At 45.4% G+C, this 14,380-nt stretch overlaps 1 protein-coding gene across 1 annotated transcript; it reads left to right on the top strand.

Moving 5' to 3' along the window:
* The first annotated feature begins 3,523 nt into the window (after positions 1-3,523).
* Positions 3,524-10,746, top strand: LOC141193017 (microtubule-associated serine/threonine-protein kinase 3-like). The gene is made up of 14 exons (XM_073662080.1): positions 3,524-3,539; positions 3,771-3,799; positions 4,096-4,181; positions 6,631-6,827; positions 7,217-7,355; positions 7,445-7,577; positions 7,769-7,934; positions 8,051-8,149; positions 8,384-8,506; positions 8,657-8,769; positions 8,859-8,950; positions 9,357-9,430; positions 9,930-10,022; positions 10,721-10,746. The coding sequence occupies exons 1-14, from the start codon at positions 3,524-3,526 to the stop codon at positions 10,744-10,746; spliced, it is 1,386 nt and encodes a 461-aa protein (XP_073518181.1).
* The last annotated feature ends 3,634 nt before the right edge of the window (positions 10,747-14,380 follow it).

Genomic DNA, 14,380 nt, shown 5'->3' with positions numbered 1-14,380 from the left:
GATTACAACAAAGACAATTCTGACATCTTACATTTCCAGCCCCGTCCCCATCTATTCCCAACCTCCACAAACTCCTCATCCTGCTGATACATCAATACTGAGCCGCTGCTGCCCTATGTGTCCCTATTACTGCAGCTGCTGTGCGGCACAATAACAGGGATCCTCTTACTGCCCCACATAGTAATGCCACCAATGTGCCCCTTTCATAGTAAATTTCCCCTTTTCTACCCTCTAAATGGTAAAATTGACCCCTAGAAAATATCATTGCCCTGATCAAGTGTCCTAGAAAAGTTTCCACATTTTGTCCCAGAAAGTGATAATGCCATAATGTGCACCTTTGACAGTCACAATACTCTGAGTGCCCCTATAATAATAATGCTCAAGTGCCCATTTAACATTTAAAGCGCATCTGTCAGCAGGATTGTGCTCAGTAAACTGCATACACTGTCAGGTAGGCGACTGAGTAAATGATACCTTGGTTGATGAAATCCGTCCTGTGGTTCTTGTGTAATCTTTACTTTCAGTTTGGAGATAATGATATGCTCGTGTTTCGGGGCGGCCTGTGGGGGGCACTCTGTCTGGTGATCTGCTTTCATATTCATCTGTATGCTCTTATGACAGCTCACTGTGCCTTCACTGACATGCCTCCTATTTTACATAATGCATCTAGTAGTGTAGGGCTAGGTAAAATAGCAGGCAGGTCAGTGAAGGCACAGTGAGCTGTCATAAGAGCATACAAATGAATATGAAAGCAGATCACCAGAGAGAGCGCCCCCTACAGAGCCACCCCGAAGCTTGAGCATATCATTATCTCCAAAATGAAAGTGAAGATTACACAAGAACCATATGATGTATTTCATCAACCAAGGTATCATATTAATAAGTGTAATGTCACCCACCTGACAGTGTATGTAGTTTACTGAGCCAATCCTGCTGACAGGTGCGCTTTAATAATGTCCCCTGAGTACCCCAATGTACAGCTCCCCTATACACAGTATGATGGACCCACAGCTTCCCCTATACTCAGTTTGATGGGCCCATAGCTACCTGATGCACAATATGATGGACCCACAGCTCCCCCTATACACAGTATGATGAGCACATAGCTCCCATGTATATCGTATTGTGAGCCCACAGCTCCCCTATGCATAATATGATGTATGATACTCCTGGTAGGACCCCCTGAGCGCGCCCCAGCCGCAACCTCTGCCACTCCCTACAGATAGCGATGCTACTGATGTCTATGGATGCGCCGTACACTCCCATATTAGAATCCCCATATAACGAATATTAATCCCATTCACAGACGTCTTGTCATTTCCCCATTATATTGCTGTATTATCCATGTAGGATTAATATCGTCTAATACATTTTATTTTTTCATTGTTTTATCACTATTTTAGAAACAGCTGAGTTGGCGGATCCTGTCAGTGTAATCTGTGAGATCCCGGAGATCCAAGAATCTGCTGATGTAAGTATCATAGAGGGAGATGTCTGTGTATCACCGGATCATGGGGTGTGAATGATCCGTCCAGTATTATCCCCATATAACCCCAGGACGTCGCTATTCTAAGAGGAGATGACACCATTGCGTTACATAATAGCATTTATATTATAGGGAATCTGTCACCAGGTTTTTGCTACTCATCTGAGAGCAGCATGATGGAGGGGCAGAGACCCTGATTCCAGTGATGTATCGATAACCTTACTGGAGGCAGCAGTTCTGATATAATCACTGTTTTCTCTGCTGCAGATCTGGCAGTGCTCTGAATGCTGAGCCCTGTATAACCCCGCCCACACCAGTGATTGGCACATTTCTGTGTATAACCCCACCCACACCAGTGATTGGCAGTTTTCTTTATATAACCCCACACAAGTGATTGGCAGATATCTGTGTATAACCCCGCCCACACCAGTGATTGGTAGCTTTCTGTGTACACTGTGCATGGGCAGAAAGCTGCTACTCAGAGGTGCTGGCGAGGTTGCACAGAACAATAGGACTAGATGACGTGAGACAGATAGTCCTCTAGTGATAATCTCCTGCTGAGAAAACACTGATTTTATTGAAGCAACCACAAGCTGCCCTTGTTCTCAAGATGGCGCGTGATTTGTGCAGTTACAATTGGTGCATCTATAAATGCAGGTTTACTCCTTCCTGATTTATGTGTTTGGTGATTTAGTGACATCTTCCACATATTAATTACATATATTATATCTATCAGGAAACAGCAGAAGGCGACACCAAAGATGAACAAAATCTTATCCCGGGAATCGCTGACCCTAATATGAGTCAGCCGGAGCTGAACAGCGATCTGATTACAGGTGAGCGATCACCCGACCTTCTACAAGGAATATCCAGATATTTCCAAACACATTAGACTTCTCACATTTCCTGCCACGTCCCCATCTATTCCCAACCTGCACAAACTCCTCATCCTGCTGATACCCCAATACTGAGCCGCTGCTGCCCTATGTGTCCCTATTACTGCAGCTGCTGTGCCGCACAAAAACAGGGATCCTCTTACTGCCCCACATAGTAATGCCACCAATGTGATTCTTACAAAGTAAATTGCCCCCTTTGTTCCCTCTAGATAGTAAAATTTCCCCCTAGAAAATATCATTGCCCTGTGCAAGTGTCCTAGAAAAGTTTCCACATTTTGCCCCTATAAAAGTGATAAAGTCCACATATGGATCTTTGTCGGTCACAATACTCTGAGTGCCCCGATAATAATAATGCTCAAGTGCCCATTTAATAATGTCCCCTGAGACCCCCATGTACAGCTATTCTATACACAGTATGATGGACCCATAGCTCCCCTATACACAGTATAATGCTCCCACAGCTCCACTATATACAGTATAATGCCCCCACAGCTCCCCTATATACAGTATGATGGGCCCACAGCTCACCTATACACAGTATAATGCCCCCATAGCTCCCCTATATACAGTATGATGGACCCACAGTGACACTTTACACAGTATGATGAACACACAGCTCCCCTATACAAAGTATGATGGGCTGAAAGCTACCTTATACACAGGATAATGGGCCCACAGCTACCCTATACGCAGTATGATGGACCCACAGCTCCCCCATATATAGTATGATTGACCCACAGTTCCTTTATACACAGTATGATGGGTCCACAGCTCCCCTATACACAGTATACACAATATGAATGGCCCACAGCTCCCCTATAGACAGTATGAATGACCCACAGCTCCGCTCTACACAGTATGATGGGCCCACAGCTCCCCAATACACAGTATGATGAGCCCACAGCTCCCGTATACACAGTTTGATGGGCCAAAAGCTCACTTATACACAGTATGATGGGCACACAGCTCTCCTATACACAGTATGATGGGCCCAAAGCTCCCGTATACACAGTATGATGAGCACACAGCTCCCCTATGCACAATATGATGGACCCACAGCTCCCCGTATACAAAGTATGATGAGCACAAAGCTCCCCTATATATCGTATTGTGAGCCCACAGCTCCCCTATGCATAATATGATGTATGATGCTCCTGGTAGGACCCTCTGAGCGTGCCCCAGCCGCACCCTCTGCCACTCCCTACAGATAGCGATGCTACTGATGTCTATGGATGCGCCGTACGCTCCCATATTAGAATCCCCATATAACGAGTATTAATCCCATTCACAGACGTCTTGTCATTTCCCCGTTATATTGCTGTATTATCTATGTAGGATTAATATCATCTAATACATTTTATTTCTTCTTCGTTTTATCACTATTTTAGAAACAGCTGAGTTGGCGGATCCTGACAGTGTAATCTGTGAGATCCCGGAGATCCAAGAATCTGCTGATGTAAGTATCATAGGGGGAGATGTCTGTGTATCACCGGATCATGGGGTGTGAATGAGCCGTCCAGTATTATCCTCCATATAACCCCGGGAGGATCCCCCCTTATATTACATCCGTGTCTGCGGAGCGTCCGGCTTGTATCCTCCCTACATCGGATCAGTGCACATCCGCTGGGACATAATATAGGGGAGAAGTTTCTGTATCTGGAGCTTTTTTCCTGTATCTTCTGTATCTTAATATCATTCTTTCTTCTTTTCTAGAACTTGATGGAATCATTGATCCCGGCGAGAAAGCCGCATATCAGCGACTACGAAACATCCAAACTGATCAGCAGCGGATGTTATGGGTGAGATTTCTGTTGTATCATCCACATTTCTAAGGGTTCCCTATGACAATGCTGTGCTCTGCCATTCAGTGTTATCATAGGGACATGATGAGTCCACACCACTGTCCACATCTAATGATCACTATTCAGCTCAGCTATATACAGTTGAGCAATTATGCCTTGTAATGTGTGGGGGGAGCATAATAAACTTCTTACGGCCATTGGACGACTTTCAATTTAGACCAATTTTTATTTGGACTGAATAGTATCTACTGGTGAAATATAGCGAATCTGCCCGGGATGAATATCGGTAGATTCTCTCATCTGTAATGTGACCTGGGTGAGGGCAGAAGTGGCATTGTGCAGACCACCCATAGGTGATAATGTGACCTGGGTGAGGGCAGAGGTGGCATTGTGCAGACCTCCCATAGGTGATAATGTGACCTGGGTGAGGACAGACGTGGCATTGTGCAGACCTCCCATAGGTGATAATGTGACCTGGGTGAGGGCAGACGTGGCATTGTGCAGACCACCCATAGGTGATAATATGACCTGGGCGAGGACAGACGTGGCATTGTGCAGACCTCCCATAGGTGATAATATGACCTGGGTGAGGACAGACGTGGCACTGTGCAGACCTCCCATAGGTGATAATGTGACCTGGGTGAGGGCAGACGTGGCATTGTGCAGACCTCCCATAGGTGATAATATGACCTGGGTGAGGACAGACGTGGCATTGTGCAGACCTCCCATAGGTGATAATGTGACCTGGGTGAGGGCAAACTTGGCATTGTGCAGACCTCCCATAGGTGATAATGTGACCTGGGTGAGGGCAGACGTGGCATTGTGCAGACCTCCCATAGGTGATAATATGACCTGGGTGAGGGCAGACGTGGCATTGTGCAGACCTCCCATAGGTGATAATATGACCTGGGTGAGGACAGACGTGGCACTGTGCAGACCTCCCATAGGTGATAATGTGACCTGGGTGAGGGCAGACATGGCATTGTGCAGACCTCCCATAGGTGATAATGTGACCTGGGTGAGGGCAGACGTGGCATTGTGCAGACCTCCCATAGGTGATAATATGACCTGGGTGAGGGCAGACGTGGCATTGTGCAGACCTCCCATAGGTGATAATGTGACCTGGGTGAGGGCAGACGTGGCATTGTGCAGACTTCCCATAGGTGATAATGTGACCTGGGTGAGGGCAGACGTGGCATTGTGCAGACCTCCCATAGGTGATAATGTGACCTGGGTGAGGGCAGACGTGGCATTGTGCAGACCTCCCATAGGTGATAATGTGACCTGGGCGAGGACAGACGTGGCATTGTGCAGACCTCCAATAGGTGATAATGTGAGCTGGGTGAGGTCAGACGTGGCAATGCGCAGACCTCCCATAGATGATAATGTGACCTGGGTGAGGGCAGACGTGGCATTGTACAGACCTCCCATAGGTGATAATGTGACCTGGGTGAGGGCAGACGTGGCATTGTGCAGACCTCCCATAGGTGATGATGTGACCTGGGTGAGGGCAGACGTGGCATTGTGCAGACCTCACATAGGTGATAATGTGACCTAGGTGAGGGCAGACGTGGCATTTTGCACACCTCCAATAGGTGATAATGTGACCTGGGTGAGGGCAGACGTGGCATTGTGCAGACCTCCCATAGGTGATAATGTGACCTGGGTGAGGGCAGACGTGGCATTGTGCAGATCTCCCATAGGTGATAATGTGACCTGGGTGAGGGCAGACGTGGCATTGTGCAGACCTCCAATAGGTGATAATGTGACCTGGGTGAGGGCAGACGTGGCATTGTGCAGACCTCCCATAGGTGATAATGTGACCTGGGTGAGGGCAGACGTGGCATTGTGCAGACCTCCCATAGGTGATAATGTGACCTAGGTGAGGGCAGATATGGCATTGTGCAGACCTCACATAGGTGATAATGTGACCTGGGTGAGGGTCTGACAGACGTGGCTTGTGCAGACCTCCCATAGGTGATCTATATAGTGCTATTTCATGTATTTCTAGATGTGGATTTCTAGTGACGGCCGGACTTCTAGTATTAAACATTAGTACAGAAGATCATATAATAACTAGTGTTGACCGAGTATGTTCTGTTCCGAGTATGCTCGGGCCGAGCTCCGAGTATTTACCGCTGCTCGGTGATATGGTTGAATCGCTCCCGTGTGCATGATTTCCAACTGTTTGACAGCTTTATTACATGTGAGGAATGTGTAAGAAATAGACATTCCTCACATGTATTAAAACTGTCAAACAGTTGTAAATCAAGCACACGGGAGCGATTCAACCATATCACCGAGCAGCTGTAAATACTCGGAGCTCGGCCCGAGCATACTCGGCGAAAGGGTTAACACAATATACTCGCTCAACACTAATAATAACTTCTATAGACGGACTGCTAATAATGATTCATTATAACCCATGGATTCTCCTTCTCTCCAGGGCCGTCTACTTAGTGCACCACAAAGACTCAAAACAGATCTTTGCCATGAAGAAAATGGCCAAGCGGAACCTGGATAAACCAGCGGCCTTTCTGGAGAGGGACATCCTGACATTCTCTGATTGTCCCTTTGTGGCCTCCATGCTCTGCTCCTTCCCTACGAGATCTCACCTGTGTATGGTCATGGAGTATGTAGGAGGTAGGACACGTACATTGTATTATACTCAGCTCATGTCTGCTGACATCTCATCATTAGGATTCTCCCCGTGGACGGTTACATCCCCACAGAGCATTTACTACAGGTTATCTATTACCAAGATGCCTGGAAAGTCATTGATGTGTGTGATCTCCTTGTATGTCCGCACTGAGCACGTCAGTATCTCCAGCTGTAGACGAGATGTGACATCACTTTATGTTATTAGTGACATGGACGACGTTTCACCATGACTTCAGACTAATATTATGTGCACTATACATGATATCTGTATATATTCTCTCCTGCCCCAATGTCTCCGCTCACTTCTCATCATACATCATGGCGATCTGCTGTATAAACCCCTCACCGCTCATATTTCCTTTCTTCTACAGGTGGAGACTGTGGGACCCTCCTAAGCACCAGGGGTCCGTTATCTGTCCCCTTGGCCCGCTTGTACTTTGCAGAAGTGGTTGTTGCTGTAGAATACCTCCATAGCTATGGTGTGGTGCACAGAGACCTGAAGCCGGATAAGTAAGTGCCCCCTGTAGTATAATAAAGGGGTAAAGCTATCATCTATTATCACATGGTCTGTGAGTCTAAAACCATCTTCTCTTTCACAGCCTCCTGATTACATCTGCTGGACACATAAAAGTCACCGATTTTGGAGCTTCCAAACTTGGTCTCATGATACCAAAAACCAACGTCCACAAGGAATTAGCGGTGGACATCTACAGAGAGTTCCTGGACAGCGAGGTCAGCATCACTTACAGGAACTTAGCTTGTTCTTTACAAATCTCATTACACTATTGTCTCTTCTCTACATTCTTCATTTCTAGAGAACTTTTCCACTGATATTTTGTCTTTTGTCATTGTGTTTTTATGGCGAGAACTTTTCACAATAATCGTTTCATCGATTCTCATCTTGATCTTCTGTTCGTTTCCAGATCTGTGGCACCCCATATTACATCGCCCCAGAGGTCTTCCTGAACGAAGGCTACGGAAGACCTCTTGACTGGTGGTCACTGGGGATCATCCTGCACGAATTCCTTGTGGGATCTGTACCATTTGATGAGAACTCACTAACTGAGCTTTATAGAACTGGCCAAGTTGGTAGGTAGAATAATCCAATCATTGCTTTCACTGGTTACATTGGTTTAGTTATTTCCTTTGCTTTATCTTACAGTTCAATGCAGAGTTTTTATTTTCTGTAATTTTCTATATAACAGGAGACATAATTTGGGATTGCGATCATGCTCCTCCTCCCGATGCTCAGGACCTCATCAATGAGCTGCTCAGAAGAAATCCGGCACATAGACTTGGGACAGGTAACAGATATAACAGCATTAATATTTCTTACTAAACCAAGGATATATCGCTCATGTCCATGAGGATCAGCACTTCTCTATCTGCTTGCCTATTTCTAATTCTCCATACTATGATTTTAAGTCTATTTCCTTCATGTTGGCTTGCTTATGTTATTAGTTCAGATTAAGATATACTGTTCAGATATGGAGCTGTCTCTGACAATGTCCGAATCACTTCTGTTTTTTTTTTTCCAGGAGGAGCATTTGAGATCAAGGGCCATCCGTTCCTGAGTGACTTAGATTTTGACAACCTTCTAAGTCAGAAGCCGGAGTACGTTCCTCAGCTTGTGTCAGATGAGGACACCAGCTTATTTATCAGTAAGTAGAAAGAGACGTCACCTAGACTAAGCGGCTGTTTGTCTCGTCTTCCATAAAATGTGACAATTGGTTCCCATTAATAATAGTGATTAATGGAGACTGTGTTATACTGACAACCCTTAATAACACTTCATTACCTATGTCTTGTAGATCACTCTGATATAAGCAATTATCTGGTCTCAGAGGATGAGAAGGACACAAGTGAGGACAATGAGAGCCTTGACTTCCAAAATTTTATATCATCTTCTGAAAGGCTTTCTAAAGTAAGTAGGTGATCAATAAATCCAGAATACGTAAAAAAAACCTCTAAAAGTAAAAAAGTATTTCATATCTTATTTTTGCTTGTATTTAGCTCCATACCTCCGCTACCAGGACAATGAATGATGAGGATCCCAAGTCCTCTCCCGAGTGTACCCAATCATCCAGTACAAACATCTCAGAAATGTAAGTAGATTAAGGGGTCATTACTGGGAGCTCCATGCTGATATATTACCACAACACCAAATATAGGACATAAATACGATAATATCAAAAGTAGCATCCACCGCCCCATGATTAGCGGTCATTGTACTTTTGGCTTCAGAAATCGCTGGTGATAGCAGTCCATAATTGTAGCTAGTCATGCATTTTCACTGCTGCCCACACTGTAGGAGAGATGTAGTATTACATGTCAGGCATTCTTGGTAGTTGTTTTCTGCTCTGATCCACAGAACATAGTTTTGAGCAGGAGACCTTCCCCACGATGACAGTCATATGTCCTATTAGTCCTTATAGTCGGTGTTCTTCTAGTGAGACAATCCCTTATATCCTGCGTTTACTTGTGATTTACACATTTTCTTCATCCAAACAGGCAGAAAGAATCTTTCCGTCAATCTGACAGAGACGACGCTATAATCAGCTTACCATCCTCGTCCCCATTGTCAGGTATGTACATGTCTACAGCACAAAGAATGGAAATGTTGCCATCAAGACTCAAATATTTCCACATGGTTTTTCTGTAATAGGTCTACTATGTTATCCATGTTTCATGGATCCCAATGATATTGCCCATGGGTCCATATTGTATCTCAGTTTCCTTACATTTTGTACAGTTTTTTCATGGATTCTGTGAGATACGTTGGAGCATCCAGTGACCTACGTCATCATAATGAGACATCGTCTCCTATAGTAGTATATCGCTCATTAGGGATGCACCATATGGCGGCACACAGGGCGCTCGCGGCTTCATATTAGTGATACTTTTAATGCCCCTCAGATAAGGTCGTGTGTGGTATATAGGACTTATTCTGCCCTATTATGTAATGCCAGATTACCAGGACTATAGGAGACATGACTAGAACAATTCTACTATGTATATGAAAGATACAAAGCAGATCCCAGAAGAATATGTCGTTAATGAGGTTTTTTTTTACTTTCCGATCAGAATTTCCAGCTGAGGAGGAAAGAAAATCTGCATCAAATCTGAGTATAGAAGAACAAAAACCAGAAAATGGAGAAAAGGGGAAAAAGAGACGAGGTAAGTGTGAGAGTCATCTCCATGTTGTGTGATGTCGGTCAGTGAGAATAATTCATGTGGAGCAGATGTCATCTGTCAGTGATGGGATTGTCACATGTGTGATGGCTGACAATGATCCCTGACCTCTGTGTGATGAGATTCCTCTGCCGTCCGGCACAGTGACCGCACAGTAGTATCATGTATTATGGAGTCCCATCACTTACATTATATTTACTTCTCTTCTCATAGGTTCCATCTTCCGCCGGATCTTATCATCCTGCCGGCGTGGATTATCCAGGGCTGCTCGTGCATTTGCATGTTGTCACTGTTGCCCTGAAACCATCTAAAAGACAGAAAACCTGAAGTCCAGCAGATCCACCATCACTGCTGGACCTGTATAGAAGGACCTTCACCATCTACCTGAGGCCTTCTGACTGTTCCATCTCTACCCGGACATGTATCACCTCTGTCACCAGGCTCCGCGGTATTCATACTGCTCGCCTGTCTGGGCTTTTACTGATCACCCGGTATCTGACCCCGGCTGTGCTCCTGACTATGATTTCACCTATTGATTCTATTCCTGATTTTCTCCCTCCCTTATCCTTCTATCCTATTATCAATAAAAAAAATTATATATATTTTTACGGAGATTTTTTTGCATCCATCAAACTTTACTCTGCATTTTGTTAATTGACAAAAATAATATATTATCACAACAGTTTTAAAAGAATATTTATGCCTATAATATATATATAGATAGATATATGTATACATCTATCTGGGACAGCTCAGCTATAGGATCCTACCCTGACCCGGGCACGAGAATGGGTAATAGAGGTAAATGGGGTGGCTCAGCAACCGGGTGCAGAGACTGTCTTTCCACGCATGGCGGTCAACCAAGATTTACTCTATAGGGTTGACAAGATCCGGGACAAGGTCGTTGAACATCTAGTAGTGCCACAGTCACACCCCCACACAAACAAACCTCTATTGTCAATACCTCTAAGGGAAACCTATTGGGTTCACACTCTGTCCCTAGGTTCGCGACCCCTACGGCAGGTACCTCTGAGTCGGGATCTTCGGGTTCCACTTCCGGACACACTTTTATTCTGGGAGGGTTAATCTTACTCTCCCACAAGGTCCAAAACAGTGGCAAACTTCTTCCCAGCACAGTCCCGTAAGGAAGAGTCTTTACCACTCCAACCACATGTTTAACCTCTCCGCACTTGGCACAGATGGAGCTCCCCTGTTGTTCCGACAGGGTCTGCGGTGCCGATGGTCCATGCATACCTAGACAACCTGCGGTTAAACCTGCAGTCCATGGATTCAACAGTCAGGGGGCAGTTAGCAGCCATATGTCCTGGCCCTTGGCATCACCAGCACCTAATAGCGGGGGCACCACCAGTCCTTGAGACCAATTTAGGAGAAACTGGTCTCCTGCCACCCTCACTCTGGGGTACCCCCACAGTGTGGGCTTGGTTCTTACTGTCCCCACCAGAGGGCCGTGACCCTTTCCCAGACTCCGGGGCTTGCAGGGGCCGGCGTGCCATTTGCATTGGGGCAGAGTCCCGTTCAAAAGTCCTGGGTGGCTGTATACCGCTCAATCAGGCTAACCACCTGGTCGAGATTACCTGGGTCCCCTTGCCCCACCCAATTCTGTATGGCTGCTGGCAGAGTTCGCACCAGCCGGTCCACCTCCACCCTCTCTACCATTTGGGCTGGGCTCAAGGTCTCAGGCTGGAGCCACTTTTTGACCAACTGTAACAAGTTATATGCCTGAGACCTAGCGGGTCGGGACTCCGCAAAGGACCACTGGTACACGCGTTGGGCTCACACATAAGTATTACCCCCCAGTTGGGCAAGGATTTCACCTTTCAGCTTCTCGTAGTCCTGGGCATCCTCCCAACTGAGGTCAAAGTAGGCCTTCTGAGCTTCGACCATCAGAAACGGAGCCACCACTTCAGCCCTCTGATGGACTGGCAGGCACTCCCGCTCCGCTGTGCATTCGAAAACTGTGAGGAAGGCTTCCATGTCGTCCTCAGGACCCATCTTCCTTAACGCTGCTCTTACTTTGTCCCAGGCCTCACGTCGGAGAGATATTCGGCGTTTGCGCCGTTTCTCGCAGGGCAGCAATCTGTTGCAGAATTAGTTCATTAGTCTTTTGCTGCTGCTGGTACAGTAGCTGCTGCTGATTGTGCTGCTGATCCCGCTCCTGCTGTTGCCGCTGGGTGAGTACAAACTTCTTTAGTAGCTCCTCCATTTTGTCTGTTGGCCTAGGCTGCAAAGTGGCAGGCCTAATAATAGACATGCAGCTGGTGTTGGGGTATGCCTCAGCTCACACTGCCCACATTCTCCACCATAATGTAGTGCAGCGGTGTGTATACATATATGATTGCAGTGTAGGATAAAAGTAAGTTTGGACTTGGTCAAACTAGTTGTCCAAGGCAGATTTGGTAAAACCCGGCATGGGCTTTTATTCTTGGAGTGGACTGCAGGAATGGCAGTGGGGCAGTCCACTTCCTCCAGCCCGGGTCTTATAGGTGGCTCATGGCCACAGATTCCTGTTTAAAACCTGCAGCAAAGGTTTGGGTATGTCAGTTTCTGGTTTGCAAGCAGTGCTCTGCTCTGTACAGGCTTGTGTGAGGCTGAACACAGGTCTGTGAAGGCTCCACATCTGATGCACCCTGAGTGACATGGCGCGGCCGTCTCCCACGGCAACAGGGTCTTATGAACTGTGTGGACATCCCGGCTGCGATCCGGAGGACAGCTTTTGTTTTGAACTGTGAGTTTTGATGAATAAAGCTGTTTAAGGACATGTAATTCTATAGGCAGACGTGTCAAATTTTAGCAATGGGCTTCTGTAAGGTTATGCCGCCGAAGGATTTTTAACCCCTCTACTACCCATTACCAATCTTCTAAATGTGCCGTTGGACACTGGCGCTCTGGCAAGTGATGCAGAAACTTTCCTGTAGTGCGGCTGCAGTGGGCTCAAAAGGCGGCGGGCCCACTGAAAGCACCTATAAGGGCCAGCTTGGTCCTCCTGACGCCCAGTCATAGGAGATTGTTATTAGCATTATATACTAAAGTATTGCATTATGCATTGCAAGTGATCAAAAACTGCAGGATCAAGTCCCCTAGGGAAACTACGTAAAAAAAAACTAGAAAGGAATTTAAAAAAATAACTAAAACAAAAACTCTTTAAATTATCATTCCCTTCCTCGCGCTCTCAAAACTAAAAGAAAAAATTAACATTTTTGGTTTCTCTGCAACTGTGAAAGTCCGACATCGCAAAATATGAAATGATTTAACCCGTACAACAAAAGCCGTAAAGAAAAAAAAAGTCAAGATTAGTGTTTTCTAGTCACCGCACCTTCCCCAAAAAATACAATAAAAAGCTATCAAAACATAGTATGTGCTCCAAAAACGGTACCAATAAAAACATCAGCTCGCCACGGCAAAATAAAAAAAGAACCCTTCACACGGAAAAGTGAAAAAATGGCGGCACAAGTTAGTTATTTTTTTTACGAAGTTCCTAATATTTTTAAACCATTAAAATATATATTTTTAGGATCTATATCTATCTATATATATATATATATATATGTATATATGTATACATATAATATATAGATATATATTTATGTATATAAACAACTTTGGTATTACCATAATCATACTGATTGGGAAAATCATGTTTCCAGGTAATTTATACCGCATGATGAACGTTGTCATAACAAAACCCAAAAAACAATGGTGGACTTGTGGTTTTTTTTCACCTCACTTGGATTTTTTTTCATGTTTTTCAGTACATCATATAGTAATATGAGTAAAACTACAACTAGTCCTGCAAAAAAAACAAACCCTCAAATGGCTACTTTGATGGAAAAGTTCTGTTTCTTGGGATAAGGGGAGGAAAAAATGAAGGCCCAAATGAAAAAGCGTTAAAGGGGTTGTCCAGGTCTTGGGGTTCAGGTCTATAGTCACTCTATATGACTGCAGACTTGTGAATCCTCCGCGTACAGTGCACGCTGTCAGGATTTGTCGGTGCTGGGAGCGGGCTGGCACGTGAGTGCAAGTAAGTGATTTGCATACATGTGGTCACGTGCCGACTAGTCGTGCACAGCCTCGCTCAATACAAGGCCGGGCACGTCTAGTCGAAATGTGGACGGTGAGTACCATCTGCTCCCAGCGAATCGTGACAGCGCACACTGTGCGAGCTGTGAGGGTTCACAAGTCTGCAGTCACACAGAGTGACTACAAACCAGAGCCCCACGTCTGGACAACCCCTTTAAGAGTGGGCGGTCTCAAAATGGCCAATTACAGGGCAATTGATGTTACACATTAATATAATATCACATTTTTAATTCAATATACAAACT

The sequence above is a fragment of the Phyllobates terribilis genome, unplaced genomic scaffold (assembly GCF_046119375.1).
Source record: "Phyllobates terribilis strain yellow unplaced genomic scaffold, ASM4611937v1 Scaffold_1__5_contigs__length_1240528914, whole genome shotgun sequence".
Classification (NCBI taxonomy): Eukaryota; Metazoa; Chordata; class Amphibia; order Anura; family Dendrobatidae; genus Phyllobates; species Phyllobates terribilis.
The sequence above is the reverse complement of the archived record's forward strand: the minus strand, read 5'-3'. Positions and strand labels throughout refer to the sequence as shown.